At 40.9% G+C, this 25,572-nt stretch overlaps 6 protein-coding genes and 4 non-coding genes across 11 annotated transcripts; 3 read left to right on the top strand and 7 right to left on the bottom strand.

Annotated features, from left to right (window-relative positions):
• Window positions 1-1,794: 1,794 nt before the first annotated feature.
• On the bottom strand, window positions 1,795-2,011 carry LOC6561077. Its single transcript, XR_047076.2, has one exon. It is a non-coding gene; the product is annotated as a small nucleolar RNA U3 (small nucleolar RNA).
• A 274-nt stretch (window positions 2,012-2,285) lies between these two features.
• Window positions 2,286-2,367, bottom strand: Trnal-aag. Its single transcript has one exon. It is a non-coding gene; the product is annotated as a tRNA-Leu (tRNA).
• A 1,617-nt stretch (window positions 2,368-3,984) lies between these two features.
• Trnal-aag lies at window positions 3,985-4,066 on the top strand. The gene has a single exon. It is a non-coding gene; the product is annotated as a tRNA-Leu (tRNA).
• A 275-nt stretch (window positions 4,067-4,341) lies between these two features.
• On the top strand, window positions 4,342-4,558 carry LOC6561072. Its single transcript, XR_047075.2, has one exon. It is a non-coding gene; the product is annotated as a small nucleolar RNA U3 (small nucleolar RNA).
• A 7,080-nt stretch (window positions 4,559-11,638) lies between these two features.
• LOC6561071 (glutenin, high molecular weight subunit DY10) lies at window positions 11,639-13,119 on the bottom strand. The gene is made up of 2 exons (XM_001985781.3): window positions 12,902-13,119; window positions 11,639-12,836 (listed from the first exon to the last, which is right to left on the bottom strand). Exons 1-2 carry the CDS (start codon window positions 13,066-13,068, stop codon window positions 11,819-11,821), a joined length of 1,185 nt encoding a protein of 394 aa, XP_001985817.2. The 5' UTR covers window positions 13,069-13,119; the 3' UTR covers window positions 11,639-11,818.
• Window positions 13,120-13,335: 216 nt separating this feature from the next.
• On the bottom strand, window positions 13,336-15,169 carry LOC6560807 (glutenin, high molecular weight subunit DY10). The gene is made up of 2 exons (XM_001985780.2): window positions 14,927-15,169; window positions 13,336-14,861 (listed from the first exon to the last, which is right to left on the bottom strand). Exons 1-2 carry the CDS (start codon window positions 15,154-15,156, stop codon window positions 13,772-13,774), a joined length of 1,320 nt encoding a protein of 439 aa, XP_001985816.2. The 5' UTR covers window positions 15,157-15,169; the 3' UTR covers window positions 13,336-13,771.
• Window positions 15,170-15,760: 591 nt separating this feature from the next.
• LOC6560806 (zinc metalloproteinase nas-14) lies at window positions 15,761-16,657 on the bottom strand. The gene has a single exon (XM_032735418.2). The coding sequence runs from the start codon at window positions 16,284-16,286 to the stop codon at window positions 15,876-15,878; it is 411 nt and encodes a 136-aa protein (XP_032591309.1). The 5' UTR covers window positions 16,287-16,657; the 3' UTR covers window positions 15,761-15,875.
• Window positions 16,658-16,681: 24 nt separating this feature from the next.
• Window positions 16,682-17,154, bottom strand: LOC6561196. Its single transcript, XM_001985778.3, has one exon. It carries the CDS (start codon window positions 17,152-17,154, stop codon window positions 16,717-16,719), a length of 438 nt encoding a protein of 145 aa, XP_001985814.1. The 3' UTR covers window positions 16,682-16,716.
• A 3,064-nt stretch (window positions 17,155-20,218) lies between these two features.
• LOC6560960 (chitin deacetylase 8) lies at window positions 20,219-21,942 on the bottom strand. Its single transcript, XM_032735419.1, has 3 exons — window positions 21,685-21,942; window positions 20,666-21,390; window positions 20,219-20,486 (listed from the first exon to the last, which is right to left on the bottom strand). Exons 1-3 carry the CDS (start codon window positions 21,940-21,942, stop codon window positions 20,237-20,239), a joined length of 1,233 nt encoding a protein of 410 aa, XP_032591310.1. The 3' UTR covers window positions 20,219-20,236.
• Window positions 21,943-23,866: 1,924 nt separating this feature from the next.
• Window positions 23,867-24,589, top strand: LOC6561185. Of its 2 annotated transcripts, none has more exons than XM_032735416.2 (2): window positions 23,867-24,318; window positions 24,395-24,589. In XM_032735416.2, exons 1-2 carry the CDS (start codon window positions 23,911-23,913, stop codon window positions 24,410-24,412), a joined length of 426 nt encoding a protein of 141 aa, XP_032591307.2. In that variant the 5' UTR covers window positions 23,867-23,910; the 3' UTR covers window positions 24,413-24,589. The 2 variants fall into 2 exon arrangements, with proteins under 2 accessions (XP_032591307.2, XP_001985812.2); XM_001985776.3 differs by having other exon boundaries at window positions 23,868-24,337.
• Window positions 24,590-25,572: the final 983 nt, after the last annotated feature.

Raw genomic sequence — 25,572 nt, 5'->3', positions numbered from 1 at the left:
TTACCTGGCGCAGTGTGTGGCAACATTGGAGCATCTTTTTCGAAGAGCCATGAAATCGAGTTTACAGCTTACAGCTTGAGGGCATGTGAATACGAGTACTCATACTCATACCCATACCCATACCCATACTTGTATTCGCATTCGCATTCGCACTCGTCTTCTATTCGAACTGTACTCTGTTCAGCAGGCAACCATAATTAAATGTCAAAAATGACGATACGTGCGAGGCAAACAAAGTGGCTCCGCCGAGCAGCGTCTCAAAATGCTGCTGCCAGCCAGGCCAAAGTTCTACGAAAAATGGCAAAGAAAATACGCAACGAACGAGAGCAACTTGTGTTGGAATCAAATAAAAATGTATATGTGTATTTTCAACCAAGGATAGTCAAAATAAGTCATTTTTTATAAGTCATGAGTCAGTTAAATGTCGATGGGCAATTCTTGTCTGCGAATATTCACAATATTTTTTCAGAAATGTAGCAAAAAAAAAACTAAACAGAAAACAGACAAATTCAAATCTGACTTTAATATTGATTTATTGTTCGATTTCAACCAGTTCTATGGCACAAACAATATTTAGATTATGTGTTATTTTACTAATCGCATCCATTTATCAAATAATGTAGATTTTTTCTACTCGCATCAACCTGAGTTAAAATACATATTATCATTGAAGACTATTTTGTAGTTTAATTTCATTCCTTGATAGCTAAAATGAAAAGTTTCACATCTTAAACAAAGTTACATAAATTCCAGGAAGAAGAAAATCGTTCGACTATTTCTCATATATATATTAATGCACAAGTCAGCCAAAATTTCTCGAAATAATGAGTTCCTTCTATTCGTACACAAAAAAAACTACACAGAATGTAAATTGCGAAAGTTTGTCGACTATGCTTGAGATATCAATTTCTATTATCAACAATACCTATTTGCGAATCGCTTAATTTAGTGCCAAAAACTTTGGCACACAAAAAACGAATGAAAACTCTTCAATAATAAAAATGCACAAAAAGTAATTTTACATTGCGCTTTTCATCTTGCCCTCAACATCCCCCCACCCTCTCCCCGTTTTCATCCCCTCTTTCCACTAGTATAGCGCATACGCCATTTGCAAGCTCTCAAAAAGAAGTAGCAAGAAACTATTTAAACATTTTTTCTTCATTTTTTTTTCTTTGCCCTTAAATATGTATCGTACTTTTATTGCCATTCTCTATTATTTGTTGCTGCTTCTTGTTGCATGTGCATACTATGCACCCCGGAGGCATAGGAATATGGGCAGGGATTCCACATTCAGCCCAGACAACAACAACAACAACAGCAGCAACAAGCGATGGTTGGGGAAAAAGTACTTAACGTGCCACAAAACTTATGTGCCAAGAGACTTCCTTCAGTACTCTCAAATTTCTGTTGCCGGAGACTCTGAGAAGTTATACGACATATAAATTTTTAACAAGGGATGGGGAAATGGGTCACACACAGTTCTTATGCGGATAAGGGGATGGGATGGTAGGGTGGGGTTACTGCATATTATATAATATTGCCAGCCAATACACACATTGGAAGAAAACCAGCAGAGCAGAGCCATACTCCACGCCGCTTACAAGACCCCCCATAAACTTTCCCCCTTCAACGTTGCTAAGCGAATTTTTCAATTGAAAACTTCTTAACGGCACTTTTCAGTGCTCGAACTGAATCATTTTACTAGCGAAAATCAGACTGAAGAGTCCGACAGCTACTTAACTACTTCCACTTAAAATATTAGGTTCAAATTGATTATTTAAAAAGGTTTTGTACACCACTCAGAATTCGTTCTATTCGTGTTACCGAGCGATCATCGAAGCGCCACGCCCACAACACGGATGACCGAAGTCATACCGCAAAGGGCATCACGCAAAACCTCACGCTGCCGAATAAAACGATTCACCTCATCAACGCGGGTGTGAAGTGCTTTCAGATAGTGTGAAAGTAAGTGAAGACTGACTACAGAAATGATCCTGTGAAGTATAGTCTTAATTTTATAACGCCCAACAATGAGCTCTAGTCGCCTCACCAACAAGAACCCATTGGGAATTATAACGCAGCTCAAGTGAAAAGAAACAAACAAAGTGGTTGGTTGCTATGCCGTCATCCACTACTGCTTGTGTGCGTCACAGCTGCCTGTGATCTAACGAAATGCCAGTGCGAGCAGCATGTTCACAGTTGCTAGAAATAAAGTCTGAGAAGATCCATTGCTTGTTAATATTGAGAGAATATTTTAAAATAAATTGAAAAATAAAAAAATCACTTGGCAGCGGTGGGATTCGAACCCACGCCTCCGAGGAGACTGGTGCCTTAAACCAGCGCCTTAGACCGCTCGGCCACGCTACCATTTGAGTGGCCGTTGTCAAATGCACACTAAGAGACAAAGAAAGCAAGCAAGCAGAGAGGTTTTCGCTGACTGTGTATTCGGCTCGACGATGAACAAAAAGACGACGACGAGAATGACGTAACGGAGCGCCGCAGTAATATTTTGATATTGAACTATTTTTATGGACGCGTGGGGCAACACCTTGAGTTTATTTTGCTTGCCTCAGTGCGGCGCATATAAATGCGCTCATTGAAGGGAAAAATATGCCCATGGAACAGAAATCTATTTCAGAAGCTTGGAGTCTGCATTAAAATGTTTATTATATTTTTTGCAAAACTGTCAGCGATTTTAGAAGACAGCTTGGAAATGCGTTTAAAATTCAAATGGAGATGCGAATTTATGCGAGACATGAAAAGGGGCAAGTAAAAGACCCTCTCACACATAAATATATATATATGTGTGTGTGTGTACGTATTTATGTGAGTGGATGCGTGTATGTGTGTGTGTGCAACCGCAGCAACAATTTGCCGCTCGCTTTTGTTATTGTTCTCGTTTGCTGTCTGCTGTTGTTTGTTGTTGCAGCCATAAACTGAAGCCGGCGACAGGCAGCAACGAACGAACGAACGAATGAACGGTATTTCTATTCTATGGGAAAGCAGAAGCCGCCACTCAGCAGCGGAACAAACATCCGCAATGAAATTAGAAAATTGCAATAAAAATCTTTGCACGGCAAGCGACAAGCAAAACAAAAATAAAGTCTGCGGTTTTCCTATCTTCCTCATACCTCCCCTGAGTTCGTTACGGGCACCTGCAGAGATGCATGTTTGTCGGGAGAGGGATAGGTGGAGGAGGAGGTGGGGGGATTAGAATGGGCTACATTTGCGGTTTCATTAAAATGCCAGGGAAAAAGGGCTGCAAAAGCAGCCGCAACTTGCGTCAGCATACAAAATATTTTAGCATTACATGTGAATTTTGCACACACACACACACACACAAATTTAAGTCGCTTGGCATGCAAATAATTGTAAAGTTGTTCATTTTAATGCCAGACGCGTGTAAAATGCAAAAAAATCACGTACAACAGCTTTCCAATTGGGCAGCAAGCGGACCAAAACGCTAATGGAGTTAATTGTGGACATTACCTGGCATCCAATGAATTTGCCGGGCTATGTTGGCAATGTCGTTGAGAGGGGATAGCGGGCTGGGGGAGGTGCAGGCAGCCTTAAATTAAATTTCAAACAATTGACAAAGAAATCGAACAAAGGCAGGCAGATTATTGCAGTCGCATGCCAGGAGCATTCCAGGCGCCAACAGACAACAGCCTCAATTGAAATGCAAGGCGCTCAAAACGGAAAATAGAATAAGGAATTGAAGTCGAATGAGTTGAATGAGTTGACAAAATAGTTTAGCTATCTGACTGGCTTAACAGACAGCACAAAATACGACATTTTGTAGGCATTGTTAGCTGAATTCAATTAAAAGATATCTCAAGTAAATTTCGTTTCTTTCTTGTTTCAGCAGCAATCGTGCAAAACGTTTAAGCACAATTACATCAAATACACAATTTATTCTATTCTGCTGATAATCAATGGAAACGTTTTTTACAGTTTTACGCTGTTGGGCACAGCTGTAGACGTGGTAGCGTGGCCGAGCGGTCTAAGGCGCTGGTTTAAGGCACCAGTCTCCTCGGAGGCGTGGGTTCGAATCCCACCGCTGCCAAGTGATTTTTTTTATTTTTCAATTTATTTTAAAATATTCTCTCAATATTAACAAGCAATGGATCTTCTCAGACTTTATTTCTAGCAACTGTGAACACGCTGCTCGCATTGGCATTTCGTTAGATCACAGGCAGCTGTGACGCCCACAAGTAGCAGTGGATGACGGCATAGCAACCAACCACTTTGTTTGTTTCTTTTCATGTGAGCTGCGTTATAATTCCCAATGGGTTCTTGCTGGTGAGGCGAGTAGAGCCCATTGATGGGCGTTGTAAAATTAAGACTATACTTCACAGGATCATTTCTGTAGTCAGTCTTCACTTACTTTCACACTATCTGAAAGCACTTCACACCCGCGTTGATGAGGTGAATCGTTTTATTCGGCAGCGTGAGGTTTTGCGTGATGCCCTTTGCGGTATGACTTCGGTTATCCGTGTTGTGGGCGTGGCGCTTCGATGATCGCTCGGTAACACGAATAGAACGAATTCTGAGTGGTGTACAAAACCTTTTTAAATAATCAATTTGAACATAGAGCTAAAATTAGAATTGTTTTTCGACTGTGTTGTAGTGCCAGCGAAAGCAATTAAAAGCAGTGTGAAGTGTGTACTTCTCGAGTCTTGTTGTGTTGCAAGTTTGAAGGGTTTTCCACGTTGCCTACCTGCTCTCCTCCCTCCCACACCATTAGAGAGCTGGCGCCGGGTTGCTATTAAAAGTCAACGGCAGCATTCAGTGAAGTGCGGATTTAACATTTTTGTTCAAGTGCTCTTCTTCTTCGTGCTCAAGGTAAACTGCTGGCTGTGCTTTACTGGACAGATAATTTCCACATTTTCTCTCCTGTGCGCTGCTCTCATAAAAAATGGCAAATTGGCGACAACTTTTTGCTAATTGGGAAAAGCGGCGGCACTTTTCTAATTACTTAATGCTGCTGCTGCTGTCCCTCTCCTCCCCCTTGCTGCTCATACTTCTTCATATGAATAACTCTTGAGTGTGTGAATACTACGTGATTTTGGCTTGATTTGTTTGAATGGTGTTGGCCGCCTACGTGAGAGAATTCTAAAAAAAAAAAAAATGTAAGTTCATAATAGGAGAATAAGAATTTAGCGCTGATTCTAAATTCATATCCACATAAAATATACGAAATTTAAACAGAATAACTTGCTATATTCGCGTGAATTCAGAATCGGTGAACTTGTAAAGCAACAAGGCAACATGGACTGATGCCAACTAATTACTTAGTTTTAATCGGCTAATTAGCAATTGATTTTATGTTTTAAAATGTATTCGGAAAGAGTAAGTAAAGCTTATGCAAATTTGAATGAAGTGAATAGAAGAGAAATCATTGTAAAATGCCGAAATGTATTTGTGTGGCACCCTTGACAATTGAATTTATTTGTCACGCAACCACAATTAAGAGACTTTGCTGCCTACTTATGTCATCGTCATCGAGTGCTATTTTCCTTTGCATATGTGTCCTCGTGGACAACTTTTTTTGGGGCACGTAACCAAAATGTATTTAAGCAATGTCAAGACCTAAAAATAATGAGTGTGAGTGGCACGAATAACAGTATTATGTGTGTGTACAAGAAGAAGTATAATACATATGTATATTGTGGAGTGTACTCACATAAAAATACATTTGAAATGTGGTTCGAGTAAACCGCAGCATTGTCAGCAAACATTCACTGAAACATCATCATTATCAACATATAATCATCAACGGCAACAGTAACAGCAACAGCAGCGGCAGCAGCAGCCTTAACCCGAGGGAGTGGGCCGGGTGGGAAAGGGGCAAAGGGAATAGATGGGAATCGATGCTGTAATTGATGTCTTTGCGACATGTTTCCAAAGTGTTTACGTTGAGAATTACCCAAGTGCCGCACTGCTGTGTAGAAGTAAACGTGTGTTCAGCTCTATGTGTGTGTGTGTGTGGGTTTGGATGGGAGGTTTGCTGTCACGCCCACAGCTAGTTGACAGGCTGCCGTTTACGTGCACTTAATGAAATGCCCCAAAATGGAATCACGTTTCGGGCATCTATTTAATGAGCCCTGCGTAGGCGAAGGCAGAGCGCCTTTGCCCCCTGCCCCCTGCCCACTCGTCACTCTCAAACTCCTTGGAAAACTGATGAGTTTTTTTCTTTCTTCTTTTTGAATGTCGCAACGTAAATTCAATTTTCATTTGAAGCAACTTGAATAGTGACTGTAACTGGAACAGCTGCAACGACAACGGCAACTGCAACTGCAACTGCACTCGCTGCATTATTCACCACCACTCACTCGCTCACATCAAATGCACTCACCTTAAGCCCAGCATCGCCCCCTCCACGACATGCAGCCCAATCCACAATCCTTACATCCAATTGCTCAGGGAGCGGAACAAACCGCATTTTAAAATTCATGTGTGCTCTCAACAATTCTGCACACAAAACAAAATGCGATTAAATGTGTGGAAAATGCCGCAGGATAAAACCACAATGGGTTAAAGGCAGCAGCGGTGTCTTGTTTGCACACACACACACACACACACACACACACATGCTCACGCCATTATGCCCAACCACCCATTCGTGCCACACACACACACACCCTGTGAGTTGACGGGAAGTCAGGCAGACACAGACACACGTCGAAGGTGCAAAAATGCGTTAAACATAACATGCTAATTCCAGCTTTGCCTGCAGCTTCAATCTTTCAGCTTCAGCTCGCCGCAGACCATACTCTGCCGACTTTTGAGTTGTGTTTGGGTGGCAACTATAGACTATAGACTAAAGAGTACGGACTACAGACTACACACCTGGCGTATCCGTAATACGAGCGTTTTGTGTGCCATTTGATGCCAGAGTTGGCTTTCTGCGCCAGCTCTGTGTGTGTTTTTTGCCATTGCAAAGTTCTGTGGTTTACAGACAAAGGCCAAACCAGTCAGTGGATAACATTTTGAGTTGTTAAAGATGCCAAAAAAGAAGACACAAAGCTTACTCTCAATAAACACTCAAAATGCTGACGATAAAAAACTGAAGTGCTAATTCCAATCTTAAACGAATAAAGAAAGCAAACCGGGTTGCTGCATTTTATTGTAGTGTTTATCGAGATAGAAAACCACACTGAAAAACAAGCAATTTGTTGTAACAAGTTGAGAGAGTAACAAAATAGAACTTGTGATCAGATGTGATTTAAGAAACGTCTTATGAAATTACTCAAAGGTGTGCAGATAAAGAAAAAGATATAAATTTATGTGCTTGGTTTTTGTTTATTTTTTAAAATTATTAATTAGATTCTTAGCAGATATTATTGGTTGCAAATTGCTTTCAAATATTGATTTAAACAGTTGCAAAACTCAACTGATTCAGCAATTTGAAGATCGCAGCCCTGGGACGGAAGCTTTTAGAGCTTTTATTTACCCGCTCTCGCTGTGTGTGTGTCTCTCTCTCTCTCTTTCTCTCTAAGACTGACGTCACATGCTGTGCCATATGTTCAGAGCATTCAGTACACATCAGCATGGAGAACGGTAGAAATGGTAGAAACGCTGCAAAGAGCTTTATGCACAAGCCAGCTGTTCGCATTGGAATTGTTGTGCTGGTTGTGCACGCGATTTGCTGGATCGGATGGGACGCTATTAATCCAACTGCAAACAGCATGAATGCTGCTGCAGCCAAGACCAATGCTAATAACGAACGGATCCGAGCAGCCGTCGAGACCAAAAACTGAGCAATTACGAGCTCAGTGTGTAAAAACCCAAAAAATCACAGTTTTTCACGCATAGTTTTAAGATAAGTGAAATTATAAAGAATTACGTAAGCTAAATGTGCTAGTGCCAAATTAATGAATGAATAATCAAATAAGAAGAAATTCCACATATTTTATACGCATTTAATCAGCAACAAGTTGACCAATTCAAGTGCAAGAAAAAGCTCTGGCCATATCAAAAAGTACCCATTAGCAATGCACAGTGGGCCATTGTAATTATAATCGTAAATAAAATCTAAATATATATATAATAAAATATTTGACATAATTGAAAAAATGGATTATAAAATTCAATTAAACATGTAAACCTGATGAAATATAAAATATTGTAACTGTTGTTCGGAACGAAATGTGATAATGCCGATCTCTTTGTGCTTTCTGAAAGCTTTTTTTTCTTGTGCTCTCAAAGCTTGAAAGCTAAAACTTTATCAATCGTTGTTTTTAAAGCCATTTGAGTGTCAAAGCTTTCATTAACGCTGAAACCATACTCAAAAATTGTTTCTGCATTTTGAATTTTGTTCAGTTTGCAACCAGCCTTGGGCAAGTGTGAAGTCTAAGTAAAGAGAAACTCTTTTAAAAAATGTCAGCTGATCGCCACATTCTCGCACTGTGCTTGGGATTGTTTTTCTGCAGTTTGTTTAGCTCGCTAAGCGCAGGATCGCCCATTAAGGACGCAAATAACAAAAAGGAGGAAACAAATATGTCAATTAACGACACAGTATTCAATAACTCAAAGAATCCCATATTGCAAAGTGTCATTGGTCAAGTAATAATAGCATGTCGAGAGGGTCAAATACGAACCGATAATAATCGTTGTCGCAACATTTCTTAATAAGGTTAATTTTAAATTTTTCTAACTTCCACGAAATGTGTTTTATAAATCAAATAAAAGTTTCTCATGCTCTTGCTAAAGTCACTGCCTAATTAATAAGCGTCCAGCTGTGTGAAGCAATACAATAACTTTCAATAGCTTCTTTATAAAGCTCATGAATAATATCAAGATAAGTGTTCTAAGAAAAGACCATATTTCATACATACACATAGTGCATAACTAAAGAAGAGATTATGATAAATAATTTTACATATTCGATAAGCATTTAATCAGAAAAAATCTATATTAGTGTCAACAAGAACCAATTCACAATGCACAGTGGACTTAGCTAATTATAATCGTAAGCAACTCTTTATAAATGTATAAATAAATTATAATTATTCAAATCAAACCGAGTGTATTAAATTAGTGTTCATCTTTAACATTTAGGCCGGGGCAGATATATAATAATGTTATTGTTGTCTTCCCCACTGTCAATACAGATCTCTCCGCATTCTCGGACAGTTCTCTAATCGTATTCGTAGAATTTGTGCTCTTAAAGCTTGATCACTGAGCTTTGCCAGTAGTTTAAGCTTTTTATAAAGCTTTAATCGCACTTTACAATTGTGTTTACATTCCAAGCTTTGCTTACTTTCAGAGTCTTGTCAATTAATGATGCAGAGCGTAGTAATTCAATGGGTTTTAATGAGCCAGGTGACATCGAGTGGCAACTAATATTTTATCCCCTGGCAATATTTGTGGCCAGATTGTTTAACAAGTCTACTTTAAATTTATGCTGACTGCCCAGAGATCGGTATTATGAATCAAATTAAGGCATTGGACAGTTAAAAAAATCATTGCCTAATTACAAAGCTGCCAGCTGAGCAAAGCTATTCAACAACATGCAAAACCAGCAATAATATACTATGATAAATAACTTAATAACTTAGTTAAACAATTGGAGTGTAAGCAAAATCTCTGACTAGACAAGTGTCAGCAAGTGCAATGGATTATGCCAATTATAAACGTAAATAAAATTTAGTATATATTTATTTATTTTCGACCTTGCTAGGCGATTCATATTAGCATAGAGATTACGGATTGACCAATGCTTATCAGTTTTCTCTGCTTGATCAGTTTTTGTTTGGTTTGCAACTAGCACTTGAATTTCTTTCTTGCCACCAGCTGTGGCAATCAATTTGATAACAACCCGAATCAGTTGCAATATATGACGATACGAGAGTTTATTTATAAAGCTTATGAATAATATTAAGATAAATAAATATAAACAATTACACAATATCCACAAAAACTTGTCCTATCATAACTAGGAATGACTTATCAAAACTAAGATCCGAGTGCTGTTCAGGCGGGCAGTCGACAACGTCCAAAGTACAACTTGAAGCGGGGCGGACACCTGATGAAGTGTTCCGATCGCGCTGGTATCGCTGCGGTCAATCCATTTAGGCATATCAGCATTATAAGCAGCTGAGACAGCCATTTTCTAGATATAAGCTTCATGTCTCGAATGGAATGGAGAATATCGACTATTTAACAGAGCGTCTCGATTGCAACTAAATGTGTTCTTACTGGGCCTAAACAGTTTGTACGCTTAAATAGAGAACACTTCAACGTTTGCATTACTCTGTGGCATTAATCAGTCGGGGTCAGTTGACATGCCTTTATGATACCGCTGGGATTAATTTCAACAGAAATTACGACACAAGCGAGCTGAGTACAAGTAGCTCACCCACTTCTTTTCCTAATGCGAGGGGTCTCTCGCTCTCTCCGGTTGGGGATGTCACCAGCACACAGTATCTTAAAATATCGTCATGAATATGACGCATTCGATATCAGTTTAATGAGAATATTTTGTGATGTCACACTACCACAATATAGCATATATAGCAGCGTAAACAACATGACGCACTTAATATTGTTTTAATGAGAATAACCCGAGCGAAAATCTCGGGGGTTGACGAAAACAATTACAAAAATGTGAATCAGTTGAATCTAGCTATGATATTTATAATGATGAAGGGCTTACAAATTCTGTAAATGTACATTTGATATTTATGATGAATAATAAGTACAACTGATTCAAGAAAAACAATGAACAACGATCCAGTTTCAATTTCATTTCGATTATTTACTGCTTAATCGGTTCTCAAGTTGTGTGACAAATACAAATAATTATTTTTGTTGATTATTGGAATTTGTACTTGTATTCATAAGGAAACATTTATACGCTTCTGTTAACATTGAGCTGCAGATAACGACTTTCTTATATTGAGGCTGAAACAATATCGCGCTGAATAAATATGAAATTATCTATGCAACAAAATGGTTTGGGTATTCTACTTCGTTATTTACGCTGCAGTGTGCAAACACATATATCTTTTGCTTACTTTGCTTATCATGCTGCTCGCTTCCCACAAATGGAAGTAGAATCGAAGTCTCAAAAATCAAAATATTTTCAATTTGGACTCAGTCTCTGAGGAAGCGACATTCCCACATACGAATAGACAGATCGACTCGGCTGCTAATTCTGTTGAAGAATATATATATATATATAGAATATATATACTTCCTACTGCGTGTTACATTCTTTCGCATTCTTTCGCTATGCCAACATTAAAAATGACCAAAATGGTAAATGGTCAACGAGCAAATTGTATTTATTTTGATTGATGATGATTTTGAACTAAAATAATATACGGCAAATATTTTGAATTTTATTTCCATTATTTATTCACTAGATTATTCTGAATTTTACCATGTATCAAATGGAGTTCATTGACTTAATTTCATATTGAATATCTGCTTCCATTCTTGAGGGTTGTCAGAGATTAAGAGAGTTGCTGGTTTGTTGGCAGTTGAACCCAGATTCTTATTTATTTTCTTTGTTGAATGGGGATGCCGCTGTTCTCGTTAGCACCTTCTGGTTCTGTTCGTTCACATAGATTTAAAAAATTATGCTGAATAAGTATAATATCTGACATTCCTTCAAACAAATAGGCGCTCCTTACTGTTGAACGAATTATATACTGTATTTCAATTCCTTAAAATCAGATCAGATAGTGTAAAAGTAAATTTATAATTAACAAACTTGATACAACTTTTGTTCGAACTTAAATATAGATTGCTACATTGTTTGGCCAATTCAGTAGTTCATATTGTGTCAATTGATGAAATTAACATCTGTTTAGACCCTGCGGCGACAGCGCCCGCCCAACATTTCGGATCCCTCGGGACATTGTGCCATTGTTTCAAATAGATTGCGTTGATCAATCGAGTCCGGTTCACCGTCCACAACATGCGCCTTGGGGTCCCTAGGCAGAGTATTGCCAGCGCGTTCGCCGATGGGTTGTTGAAGCTCATTTGAATCGTTTGATCCTTTAACAGGGCGAGCCTGCCAAGGAAGGCCAGCGTTGCCAGGTTCTTGGTGGCTCAACTCTGTTGTGTCCTGACCGCCTGGTTGAGGACGTGGTTGGAAACGGTGGCCGCCTTGTTGTTGAAAATCATTTTGATCACTTGTGTCAGCTGCTGGGCGTGGATACCAAAAACACTCAACGCTCTCAGGATCTTGGTTGCTTAACTCTGTTGTGTCCTGACCGCCTGGTTGAGGACGTGGTTGGAAAGGGTTGCCGCCTTGTTTTTGAAAATCATTTTGATCACTTGTGTTAGCTCCTGGGCGTGGTTGCCAAGGAGAGCCAACGTTGCCAGGCTGTTGATGGGTCAACTTCGTTGTGTCCTGACCACCTGGTTGAGGGTGGGGCTGGATGGGATTACCGCTTTGCTCGTTTTCATAGTTAGTTTCATTGGGACGTGACTGAACCGGTCGTGTGCCATAATCCGTCCTGTGTTGATTACCGAAGCCAGCGCCTGGCTGTCCACCAAAACCTGAATTCGCTCCTTGATGTTCGTATCCAGCTTCCGGCCACTGACGTTCGTACCCAGCTCCAGGTCGCTGGCCTCCATTGGGTTGCTGACCACCGTAGTTATCTTCTGGATGCTGGCGACCATTACCGTAAGCAACTCCACCATGGCCGTAGCCTGGGCGTCCTCGTGACTGTCCACCTCCATAGAAACCTCCAACGAAGTTGGGACCTTGTCCCGAAACGCCTGCATGGCTATCTGGATAGGGATTATTGAACTGATTGTGATCGTGCCCGTGTCCATGATGTGCTCCATGTCCATGATATGCTCCTTGTCCATGTGGCCTGTGATGAAGATGCATATTAAGATTGTTTAGTTATGTGGGTAAAGGAGTAACTTATCAACGCACCTATGTGGCGGCGGGTAGTCCCTTCCGTTGCCGCTGTACTGAGGATCCCCATACGGATAATACGGTTGATGCTGATAGGCCTGGATTATCTGCGCACTTAGCAGGGCTATCAGCAACAGACCGAGGTTCAGCGATAAGAGCCCGGGCTTCGAAATCATTTTTAACATACAAGTTTGCAATCGAGCTGCTGCTTCTGTCGTTGCCGTTTGCTAAATTGAGACTGAAATCATCTCGCTGTGATTCCGACTGAGTACCTAGGATTCTGTTCGATTTCCAAAAGAGATTCCGATTTGCGTGATAAGCGGGTCTCTCATGCATCGAACAGTAATTCGATTATAAGAGCTACTAGCTCGTGATAGTACTCTTTTAGAGATAACGAGATATTAAAATAACGTTCAAGGAGATGTAGGAAACTATACAAAAACGAATGCTGATAAACTGGTAAAAACATTAAATTTATAATAAATGGTATTGAATTAAACGTAAGTAGTAATATTTACAGGTATATACAGGTATACTTGAGGGTTGTCAGAGCTTAAGAGAGTTGCTGGTTGGTTGGCAGTTGAACCCAGATTCTTATTTATTTTATGTTCTCGTTAGCAACTTCTGGTTCTGTTCGATCACATAGATTTCAAAAATTATGCTGAATAAGTATAATATCTGACATTCCTTCAAACAAATAGGCGCTCCTTACTGTTGATCGAATAATATACTGTATTTCAATTCCTTAAAATCAGATCAGATAGTGTAAAAGTAAATTTATAATTAACATACTTCATAAAATTTTTGTTCGAATTTAAATATAGATTGCTACATTGTTTGGCCAATTCAGTAGTTCATATTGTGTCAACTGATGAAATTAACATCTGTTTATACCTTGTAGCGACAGCGCCCGCCCAACATTTCGGATCCCTCGGGACATTGTGCCATTGTCTCAAATAGATTACGTTGATCAATCGAGTCCGGTTCACCGTCCACAACATGCGCCTTGGGGTCCCTAGATCCATGATCGTTAAGTTTAGGTGTATTGAATATGGCCGCAATACTATCTTCAATGTTAAGTGGATTTCTTTCGGAATTCGAAAAGTTGCCGTTAATAGCTGGTTGCGGTTGGAAGACGTTGCCGGGATGCTGCAATCCTGCCTCTGGTGTTTGCTGTCGTCCTGGAAGTGGTTGAATAAAATTGCCTGTTTCATCAGTAGGATTAGATACAATAGGCAGAGTATTGACAGCGCGTTCGCCGATGGGTTGTTGAAGCTCATTTGAATCGTTTGATCCTGTAACAGGGCGAGCCTGCAGAGGATAGCCAGCGTTGCCAGGTTGTTGGTGGCTCAACTCTGTTGTGTTCTGAACGCCTGGTTGAGGACGTGCTTGGAAAGGGTTGCCGCCTTGTTGTTGAAAATCATTTTGATCACTTGTGTCAGCTCCTGGGCGTGGTTGCCAAGGAGAGCCAACGTTGCCAGGCTGTTGGTGGGTCAACTCCGTTGTGTCCTGACCACCTGGTTGAGGGTGGGGCTGGATGGGATTACCGCTTTGCTCGTTTTCATAGTTAGTTTCATTGGGACGTGGCTGAACCGGTCGTGTGCCATAATCCGTCCTGTGTTGATTATCGAAGCCAGCGCCTGGCTGTCCACCAAAACCTGAATTCGCTCCTTGATGTTCGTATCCAGCTTCCGGCCACTGACGTTCGTACCCAGTTCCAGGTCGCTGGCCTCCATTGGGTTGCTGACCACCGTAGTTATCTTCTGGATGCTGGCGACCATTACCGTAAGCAACTCCACCATGGCCGTAGCCTGGGCGCCCTCGTGACTGTCCACCTCCATAGAAACCTCCAACGAAGTTGGGACCTTGTCCCGAAACGCCTGCATGGCTATCTGGATAGGGATTATTGAACTGATTGTGATCGTGTCCGTGTCCATGATGTGCTTCATGTCCATAATGTGCTCCTTGTCCATGTGGCCTGTGATGAAGATGCATATTAAGATTGTTTAGTTATGTGGGTAAAGGAGTAACTTATCAACGCACCTATGTGGCGGCGGGTAGTCCCTTCCGTTACCACTGTACTGAGGATCCCCATACGGATAATGCGGTTGATGGTGATGGGCCTGGATTATCTGCGCACTTAGCAGGGCTATCAGCAACAGACCGAGGTTCAGCGATAAGAGCCCGGGCTTCGAAATCATTTTTAACATACAAGTTTGCAATCGAGCTGCTGCTTCTGTCGTTGCCGTTTGCTCAATTGAGACTGAAATCATCTCGCTGTGATTCCGACTGAGTACCTAGGATTCTGTTTGATTTCCAAAAGAGATTCCGATTTGCGTGATAAGCGGGTCTCTCATGCATCGAACAGTAGTTCGATTATAAGAGCTACTAGATCGTGATCATGTAAATTGATGAGCTAGCAAATCAAAGACGTGAGCAGTTCCGTGCATAATTTAAATATATAGCTAGCGAGTATATTGGCTGATTGTTCGATAACTCATTTAAACAACATTTTGTTATGTTCACATAGCCGCCGACACCTTTAATTTTGTTATGTAATGCGAACTCTTTCAGAGATAACGAGATATTACAATAACGTTCAAGGGGATGTAAAAAACTATACAAAAACGAATGCTGATAAACTGGTAAAAACATTAAATTTATAATAAATGGTGTTGAATTAAATGTAAGTAGTAATACTTACAGGTATATATATATGTACACCTACACCTTTTTAATCTACCAGATTCACAGACATTCAATACATGTATTTTGGTTGCGAAACTTCTACAGGGGGAATTTACAAAAAAATAAAATGCATTGTTAAAGCGATTTCATTTAAGAGTCGTTCCGTGAGAAACAAAAACAAACAACGAATTTGACAATCTCAGGGAATATTTTGCCTTTATTAATAACTATTTCAGAAACACACACACATGCATTTCAACACTATGTATAATTGTATACTTAATTTCATAACCAAAAATACTGCTCAGGCAGATTTGCGACAACGACCCGCTCGTAGCGAAAAGCCCGGTTGACAGGCGGCATCAGTATCAAGCAGAATGCGATTATCCAAATTGGGTAGTTCCGTTGTCGTCGCCGTTGTTGTTGTGATGCTGCTGATATTTTTAAGCGGATGAACCTCTTCGGAAGCCATGCTGGTCTTGTTTAATGGTGATTCTGTGGTGGTGATGCTGCTGCTGCTGGTGGTGGTAGTGCTGGTGGTGCTAGTGGTGCTGCTGGTTTCATTGTAGTAGTTGAACATCGGCTCATCGTTGTCAACGGGAAACACAATGCGATCATATTTGCTAGTGGGAGAATAGAGGCGCAGCTCCACGCCGCAAACACTCCAGCAAGCCACAATAAACAAGATCAGTGTGTGTATAGCTTTTGGATGCATTGTATATTTGTTTACCCATCTGCGCTGGGAGAGCGAACCGATAAACTGAAAACGCGTTTGTCTGCTTCGACAGAGCTTTCGAGACTGAGCGTCGAGTGGAGATGAGGTTCTCCAGCAAGACTAGTGCGAGAAATAAACACGGCACAGTGGCAACAACAGATTGTTGCGATAAGAATCCATTGTTGTCAATAGCTTGCTAAGCACAAACAAAAAATTTAAAAAAAAAAAATTAAAAATACAAAGCTTGGCCATGTTTGCAGTACCATAACTGGAAAGTTGGAAGCCAAAGCTCGGCACAAGTTATTCATTGAAATGTAAACAAAAAGTCTAGCTGCTAAAGCTTTACAGTGCTCACCAGTCGTATATGCACACAGCCCCCAACAAAAGTCAATATATTTGCGAGATTTTTTTATTATTGTTTTATTGCTTTCTAGGCTTCCTTGCGACAGTGAGTCCCGAATAGCTTAAAGCCCTCCTCGCAGACGGGCAGTGAATCCAGTGTGATGCGAGGTCCAATATCGATTGGCTTTTTCGGAGATACTAAGTTGACTTTTGGGTACTCTTTTGTTGCATTCATTGGCTGCTCAGTTGCATTCACTTTCGTCATATTCTGGGGCTGCTGCCTCGTTTCGTTTTTCGACGGATTGGTTGGTTTGTCTTTAATCTCGTCTTTGGACACTTGTTTCGTTTCATTTTTAGGCACTACGGAAATCTTCTCTGTCACATTGTGTTGCGCCGGATTCGAATTTTGATTGTCGCACACTTTGTGTGTTTCACACGGTGATCCCAAGAAGTGCAGCAGCAACAGCAGCAGCAGCAGCAATGTGGACAGGCTGAATGGTAACTGTAGATTTAGTTGAGTTGCCATCTTTTGGAAAACACGTTTACTCTACTCAAATTCACTTTCGAGACTAAACAACTACACGAGCTTCAACACCTGACGATCAGAGAGCTATCCATTTGCCCAGACTGAAATAGACAGTCGCAAGTTGTTGTCAATTAGTTAGTTGTGTCAGACACGGCGATAAAGGAAAACATGAAATACAAAGTTGAATAATTGCATGCATAATGAAATTGCCGTCAATTCAATTGAGAATATATTTACTGTACTTGAAGTATAAATAAATGATGATTAATTGCAATTACTAAGTTATTGTAAATAAATAAATTTCAGTCAACGTTCAAATCTTAAGTAGCTATAGACGTAATCATTAATAGACATATTGGGTAGACTGAAGAAATACCGACCCTGTTCTGTGGCATCTGTTATCAGATGGTATTACTTATTGGTAACAGAGTATTTCGTAATCGGTTACAACCGACTGCAACGTTCTCACTTGTTTTATTCTATTATATATATATTCATATATACACAAAAGTGAGAGCTGCATTGGCGTGCTTCTACTATGGAGAATATCTATACGAGTTCAGATTTTATAGCGGAAACTACACTCTAAAGTTAAGCCGAAGTTTATTAAAATATTTATAGTTTTTAGCTTAAGTGTTAATTGTCTTGCTTGCAATATCCAATTAACTTTAGATAATTATAAGAACATCTTCATTTACATGCATAATAAATGCCAAATGACTTATACGAAATTGTGAAATTACCGAATACATTTTTTGTTGCAAAGCCACTCTTAAAAATTCTTTTGTCAGTTCACCCATAGTTCACCCCTAAAAGTGAGTCAACCCTCATCGCAAATGGGCCACCTTTAAAAGTGGCAGCATCACAATTTTCGCGAAAAGGCAAACGTAAAGAAAATAAAAGAAAATGCTCAGCATAAAAATGTCATTTAAATTGTCATAATTTTGAAAAAAAAAAACAAAAACAGTGGCAGCCCAGGGTTAAATGCTGTGAAACCTTTTTGGGCGCCCCGCCCATTGTGGCAAGTATAATAGAATAGTATGTAAAGAAAATATATGCAAAAATACATTAAAATAATGCGTGTTTGGCACTCCGGCAGCTGATGCAAGACACCAACTGAGGGAGGCTTTTCCGTACAACATGTCGTACAGTCATTTGTTTATGACAACCTTCGATAAACAAGCAAAGCAATATATATACACAAAATATATATATTTATGTGTGTGGAAATAAAATACCCAGTCAATAGAAAGAATATTTTATGAGAAAATTAACAACGCTCTACCAGGTAGAGGTAAGTAGACTTGTCTGTGCAAGGGAAGCTGAGGCTGTGTATCTTTTGTCTCTGAATGCGGACAATGGAGATGCGTCTGTTAATCAGTGGCGTTTTGCCAAAGTAATCAGTAAATATTTGCAATTTTCTTAGCTTTTCTTGGCAGGATTTGTGCTGGTTTCTCCTTCATTTTCATAAAAGAAAAGTTTAGTTTGCTTTTTACTTGGCATTGATTAAAGTACACTTTTCGAAGTCTTCATCTGCATCTTAACATTTTTCTTAAATATTTCAAAATATTATTCATATTAGTTTAATGAACTTTAGCTATTTTTCAAAGTCAGCTCAATTAATTTTCAATAATTTTTGCCTTGATTTCCTATAAAAGATGAAAAGATGGTTGTTTGTTTTATTAATTTTTAACGATTAAGTTTATCTTTGATCTACTTTATGGCAAAACCTTGAACACCGACTATTATTCATCATCCGAAGAGCTCTTATCCAGGTGCCTTATAAGGCAGCAACTGCTTTCGAAAATTGGCCAACATTTCGGAGCACAAATCAGCTAATAAGTAAACTATTTTCAATTGTCATTGTCTCAGTTATAATTGCAGAGCTGCGAGACGAGTTACTTGTTACTGAATATAGCATTACATTAAAGCAGACCTTTAATAATAAAAAATGTTGCAAGGACTTTTGCGTGGTGTCCTTTACTTGCTGTTATTGCTGGCATTTTACCAAGGCACCGTTGCAGTTGCCGACAGTGAAATCATTGAAGCTGAAACCACCAATCCCAGTTTGAGTGCAACCAGCCATTATGTGCCAGTGTCTGTGCCCGTGCTGGAATTACCAAAGTGGCAACCAAACGACACCGTCCTGGTAAGGCCCTACAATATACTGGAAGCCAGCTGCCCACCGGGCTATGTGCTGGTCAATAAACATTGTCATAAGCGTGTGAGAGGTGCAACAACAATGCAATAAATATAATCTGCTTTAAGAATTCATAAATTGAGTTAATATCAACGAATTGTAAATATTCTTAAGTATTGTGCAAGTAATAAATTAATTAAATTGGAATGGATTTACTTGGATGAGGAGTTCAACACTTGCAAAAATGTTTATATTCCACTTTATCCTTACTGTAGTATTTAGATGTCCCCCACTGTGCCAGCTGGCATCGCAGCATAATTTGATGCTTTAGTTCATGTTCATGTTCGATCTGCGCATAGATAATTTCTGACCAACAGCCCCTCTGACAGCCCTTCTGGCAGTGGCCATTAGTTAGAAGTCCATTAACCAAAAATGCAACCAGCTGACAGGCCAAGCAATGGGCTACGTGTCCACGTTCGTGTCATTAACAGGTAGCAGCTGGATTGACGTCCTGCAGAAAACAGAGCAAGCATCACTTGCCCCACTTGGCCCGCTTGCCCCATAATGCTGTGGAGCCTGGACAGCGCCGTGTGGCGTATTAATTCATGCCATAAAATATGGCTACACTTTAGGCCAACAGTAGCGAAATTGACAAAGTCTCGTTGACGCTGGGAAAGGGAAAGGGAAAGGGGGGAACTGGTTGGGCTCAGCGCTGAATGAGTTAATTAAGCGCCTCACGGCCGCCAGCATAATTTCAAGTCATTTATCAGTGACGTTTCGGTTTGGAGGACATGGCGGAAAATGTAAATTGGCTTAGATCATTGGAATAAATGTATTTGGGATATGGAAATGGCCAAGTTGCCAAGTTGCCAGACAATCATAACATGATAGCTTCATTATAAAGTGCTGTGTGTGTGTGTTAGTTTATTGGGTGTGCAACATTTACATATCCTCGCCCAATGGATTATTCAGCCAGGGATATACAGTGGGGCACTTGTCGCAGGCACTCATGTAACGCACCTCGCCAGTGGACACCTTTTGGACATTGCAGTTAACCGGCAGACAGGTGGAATTCGGCTTCTTCTCGCATTCTTTGAACGGTTTGCCCAGCACCGGCTTTTTCACATATTCCAGCATGTGGCTAACACCAGTCATATACACATCGGGGTAGGTGGTCAAATGTTGCATGAATCTGTCCAACGAAAATGCATATTAATAAAGATAAAATGCCATGGTTTTTCCCCCCTTTGTCAATAACTAATTAGCGGTAAACTGCACTAGATTGTGAGTGAAGTGATTATGGATCATAAACTCCTCCTGATTCCTTAGTCACGTTAACTAGATATTGATAAAAGAATTCTTGGTACGTACTTCTTAAAGGCGGCAAAATAGTTGCGTCCTCTTGAAAACCAGGCAGCGTGCAGATACATGCCAAATGGCGCTCGGTTGCCCTGGTAGTGGCGATTGAAGTTCTCGAGCATCCAATCGAAGAGTGCATCCACATTGTCAGCAGGCGGATAGACGCAGGCATCGATCATGGAGCAACTGTAACCCTCAGTGTCAGTCCATGTGACCATGGGATTCACCCAAACGCTAGGCAGTGCTGCATCCGGACAGGGACCAATCTGGCAGTCCTGTATGGACAAATAGTCCAGAGTGTAGGGCCACATGGCTGGGTCCTTGTGCTGTTGCGTCGGCCAGGAGCTGTCGTAGGTCAAACCCAGATTCTTAACCGCCTCGAAAGTATTGTTTCCAGAGATTTGAAGGAAGGGCAAACGCATACCCTGCACACTCTTTGGATTCACCTTGGCGAACCGTTCCAGCATTTTCAACTGCTGGCCAAACTCACGTTCAATGGTCTCCACGTCAGCAACGCGCCAATAGTCGGTGCCATCACCGTGGGTCACCGAGTGGAGGGCAATCTCGTGACCAGCATTGTACAATGCATTCACACGCACATAATCCGTGTACTCGTGCGACAGGAAGAAGGTGCCCGTTGCGGGACAGCCATCAGGATTGCTTACCCCATTGAAGAGCAACTCATATTGCGCATAGTTCACAGCATTCACAGCATCGTCAAATGTGATGGTGACAAACTGAAAGTTGCTTAAAATTAGAGCTGAACTTCAGATGGATAACAACAGTCTTAATTCAGATTAGATGATGAGCTTAATTGGATACTATTTTAATATTTGTGTACTCTCCAATATTATATTTGAAATGTATAATTAAAGAAAACATAATTGTGTTCTTTAAAATCTTTGAAAGTTATGAAATGCCACTAAAAGGATCTAACACTTTAAAATAATTAAAATATAAAGATTGCTTTAGTATTTCAAATATGAGTAGATATTGCAACAACCTGAATCAAGTATTTTGTTGCACCTCACCTGCGGTATCTCATTTTCCTTGCCCTTAAACTTGGGTCGTGGCAATGTTGCATCGGAGCAGCGGCAGTCGGGTAACTTGCACTTGGCCGACGAACAGGGTACAGCTCTTTGGAGCACCTGCCTCTTCGGCTCGGGGGCCACAGTGGGCCTCACCTTATTCTTGGACTTTCCCTTGGTCTTGCCAGATTGCTTCTGGGCATCGCTGAGCAGAGCTACGGACAGCAGTAGCCCGATCAAAAATAGAGTTGCGTATTTCATGCTGGACCAGCGTTTTCAACGTCTTCCAACTGTTTTACGCAGAGTTTGCGGCCTTTGTTGTGGCTTTTATAACATAAGTTGCCATATAATATCTTATCGGTAAGTGATAAGTGTAAATATGATTTGAACTTGCTTGTTGAACATGGCGGTGCCTATTAATTTTGGGCGTGCCTATATACTAAAAAAAACATACATATTTTTCCATCATTTCGCGAATGTTTTTCATTTTTTGGCGCATGCAGTGTTGTTATTGTCTGTTAAGATGTTTCTGGTCGCTTTCAAACAATAATAAAGTAAAGATTGTTTTCAGTCACTTGTAAAATTAAGCTGCTTAAATTCCACAGACAATGCCTCAAACTAGAAACTGATAATTTGAAGAAATCGCTTCTGCGAATTGCGCACTGGGCACCAAACTTGCCTCATTAGCATAACCAAAGTGAGGAACTTAACAGCTGAGATTTGAGTGGAAAACTTTCCACAAAGAGGGGCAAGGGGCAAATCGAAGCGGCTGCAGCGACTCAAAATTATGATGGCAGTCCCAACAAAATGCACTTGAAATCGTAAACAAGTGCTTCAAAAACTTTTGCGGCACGACAGAAGCTCTCAAAAAACAGTGCCAGCCAAATGCTGTAAAGTGCTTAGACAGCCGCAAAACATGCAACCCCCGATCCCTCCACAGCATACCCCCAGCAAGGTGTCCCTCAGCGACGGCGGCCAATCAGAATGCTAAATCCCTGTAATGGGCAGAAAAAGTCAATACTCGAACATTTGAAATTGGCGAAATTCAAACTTAAAGGCTGAATGCAGTCTTACGAAGTCAGTTTGATTTGTTTTTGTTGTTCCTTTTTCTATTATCAGCATGCGATGCGAATTTATTTCACGCAATCTTCCGCCAACTGACTGACTGACTGACTGGCTGACTACTTTGGTGCACGCCTACAATTCATTTTGGTCACGTTCCGGGGCGTTGCCGGCAGGGGTAGGTGCCACACCACGTGCCTGCTCATACAGCCAGCCAGCCAGCCAGCCAGCTAGCAACACAGCCAGCCAGCTAGCCAACCAATAGGCAGAGCAAAAGTACGAAAGTACGAATACAAGAACGAGAACGAGAACAATACTCTCGGCTCGCAGCTCCATCTACAGTTCGTTTTGTTGCAGTTGTAGGGGCAGGCATGCAACATGTTTGAGTGAGTTTGAAGCCGACTGACTGCCTCCTGAGCCCATGTGACGTATGCGCAATGTGGCAAATGCCAAAAGAAACCCTACTACATAATAATGATTGACCTGAGTGCCTGAGTGCCCAAATGAGTTGATTGAAATTTGATTGACAGCCCCAGCACGAATGAAGATGAATCTGAAACACTCACACACACATCTCTACATCTAAATAGGAATGCAATTTTTGGGATCTCACTCATTAGTTTTTGGAGAGGCATCGGTGCGTGAAATCAAAGTGAAAACACATACGTGGCACTCTCACGTGGGGCACGAATTGCTTTAAAATGCAAATCTAATACAAATCTAACTCATATCTAACGCGTGGCTGCCTCATGCACGGCTGCACAGAAACTGTGTGCTGCAAGATTGTGGCAACTGGGGTTGTGTGAGTGGGTGCAGTGGGAGTTGTGAGTTGTGATTGCTGCTTGTGTTTCTCTATTTTTGTGATAATCACAAAAGTAATTTGCATAGCGAAATGAGAGCGGGACTCCAAATCTGTGCTAATCAAATCAGCCAAATGATTTTTATCTGTTTCGCCCAGTAGGCAACATTCTGCACTAAACTTAATTTCTAAATATGAATTTATATTTATATATTTAAATCTTGAGGTTTTATTTATAAATTATAACATTTTCCCCTTTGGTTTTATGAGAGATTTGTTGTTTTGTATCTCAGTTATCAAATTTCAAACATGTTTCGAAAAAAACAAACTCAAAACAGATTGAAGAAAATTGGTAAAAATTGTCGAATATGTCAAAGAACGAGTGCGAGGCAGCGGAGCGAGAGGTAAGGCTGGAGGGCTTGGCAAAATTTAATAGGCATCTGCAGAGCAATGAGGTGTTAACGCTGCACTACCTGGGACTGCCGTATATGGTGCTGTGTCGCAGTCCGCAGCTGCGCCTCAAGCTGCCACTGAGCACCCACAACTATCAGAATGGCGGCACCACTGCGCGTGGCATTGCGCTGCAGCTGATCGTCACCTGCCCCGTCAACTATCCGCTGCAGTTGCCACGCATCGATCTTGCCGAGCAGCGCAATGTGAGCGTTCGCCTGGAGACCAAACTGCGAGCACAGATCGCTCGGGCGCTGGATCAGCACATGGGTCTGCAGATGATTGTGCCGGTTGTGACCCTGGTGCAAATACTGCTCAACAACGAAGTGAGGCTGCAACATTAAAGTAGTGCTTGGATTTATTTGCTTCTTTTCTGTTTTTCTATGTTTTTATTATTTTTAGATGGCGCATTTCTCGTAAAGGTTGAGTGTCTTTTGCTGTCCTAACTGTAACGGTTGCCAACTGTGCACAGAGAGAAAAAAGTGTAGCGACTACAATTAAGTAATAACTAGATGCACAGAGAGAAAATAATGTGGCAACTAGACTTCCAATAATAATAACAATAACAACCACAGCAAATAATATCTGGGAACAAGAATCGTGATCAAAGATCACAAGTGAATTATGTATCTTATTCAGAGAATTACTTGAACTCGGATCTTGATATTTTCTTTGTGTGTAGCAGTGTGTGTGAGTGTGTGTGTGTTTGTGTGTGTGTGTGTTGCTTTTTGAGTCCTTGTTGTCTGGGCATCAGTTCGCAAGTGTGCGACGTGCACAAACATGTTTGCTGTGGAAAGCTTTTCTGTGGCCCGTAACTCACGCAGTATACGTGACTTCTGGCATTGGGCAACGCGTCCTGAAGTAGTGTGCAACACTTGGCCAAATGTTAACACGTGCCACATGACGACTGCTCATTAATTGGTGACCCTGTCCAGTCGAGTTCAGCCCCATTGCATTAACTTATCTTTATATGCGCATACCAAAGCACTTGCCATAGTTAGAGGCACACAGAGAGAGAGAGAGAGAAAGAGAGAGAGAGAGAGAGAGAGAAGTGTAACTGCGCTTAGTCCTTAGCACATGCACACATCCTTGTTACATTTCCTTCCGCTGTCGCCGCGCAAATGAAATTGCCAGTAAAAAAATGGCAAAGACATTCGCAAAGCACAACAGCAGCAGCAGCAGCAGCAGAAACAGCAGCAGCAGCAGCAGCAGAAACAGCAGCAGCAACAGAAACAGCAGCAGCAACAGCAGCAGCAGCAGCAACAGCAGCAGCAGCTTCCTTGGGCGCATCCTGTTTATCCTTAAGCGTGCAGCATCGTTGGCGGCGACGTCAAAGTCCTTTTGCTCGCAATGCCGGATGTCTCTGGGTAATTTAGATAGCTGCAGTTGTTGCTCACAACTTGCATAATGTCACTTTCAAAGAGTTTTTAGGATCAAATTGCAAGTAGAAGAAAAAATAAAATAAAATAAAAACGTCGAGCACCCATTCAGACAGGACATGCATGCACAAGTCTAAGGACGAACATGCTTGGGTTAAAGTCAAGACACATTTTGATAAGAAAACCCGTTAACTATAACCA

This window comes from Drosophila grimshawi, unplaced genomic scaffold, assembly GCF_018153295.1.
Source record: "Drosophila grimshawi isolate 15287-2541.00 unplaced genomic scaffold, ASM1815329v1 contig_1367, whole genome shotgun sequence".
In the NCBI taxonomy this organism is placed as follows: Eukaryota; Metazoa; Arthropoda; class Insecta; order Diptera; family Drosophilidae; genus Drosophila; species Drosophila grimshawi.
Note: the sequence above shows the minus strand (reverse complement) of the source record. Positions and strands in the feature narration are given on the sequence as shown.

Bases quoted from the DNA above. Each gene is read 5' to 3' on its own strand.
- LOC6560807 (XM_001985780.2), bottom strand. From the start codon at position 15,156: ATGATTTCAGTCTCAATTGAGCAAACGGCAACGACAGAAGCAGCAGCT. The intron at 14,862-14,926 runs GTGCGTTGATAA...TCTTCATCACAG, and splicing joins GACTACCCGCCGCCACATAG to GCCACATGGACAAGGAGCAC.
- LOC6560806 (XM_032735418.2), bottom strand. From the start codon at position 16,286: ATGCATCCAAAAGCTATACACACACTGATCTTGTTTATTGTGGCTTGC.
- LOC6561185 (XM_032735416.2), top strand. From the start codon at position 23,911: ATGTCAAAGAACGAGTGCGAGGCAGCGGAGCGAGAGGTAAGGCTGGAG.
- LOC6561196 (XM_001985778.3), bottom strand. From the start codon at position 17,154: ATGGCAACTCAACTAAATCTACAGTTACCATTCAGCCTGTCCACATTG.
- LOC6561071 (XM_001985781.3), bottom strand. From the start codon at position 13,068: ATGTTAAAAATGATTTCGAAGCCCGGGCTCTTATCGCTGAACCTCGGT. The intron at 12,837-12,901 runs GTGCGTTGATAA...TCTTCATCACAG, and splicing joins GACTACCCGCCGCCACATAG to GCCACATGGACAAGGAGCAT.
- LOC6560960 (XM_032735419.1), bottom strand. From the start codon at position 21,942: ATGAAATACGCAACTCTATTTTTGATCGGGCTACTGCTGTCCGTAGCT. The intron at 21,391-21,684 runs GTGAGGTGCAAC...AGCAACTTTCAG, and splicing joins AGGAAAATGAGATACCGCAG to TTTGTCACCATCACATTTGA. The intron at 20,487-20,665 runs GTACGTACCAAG...TTCGTTGGACAG, and splicing joins TATTTTGCCGCCTTTAAGAA to ATTCATGCAACATTTGACCA.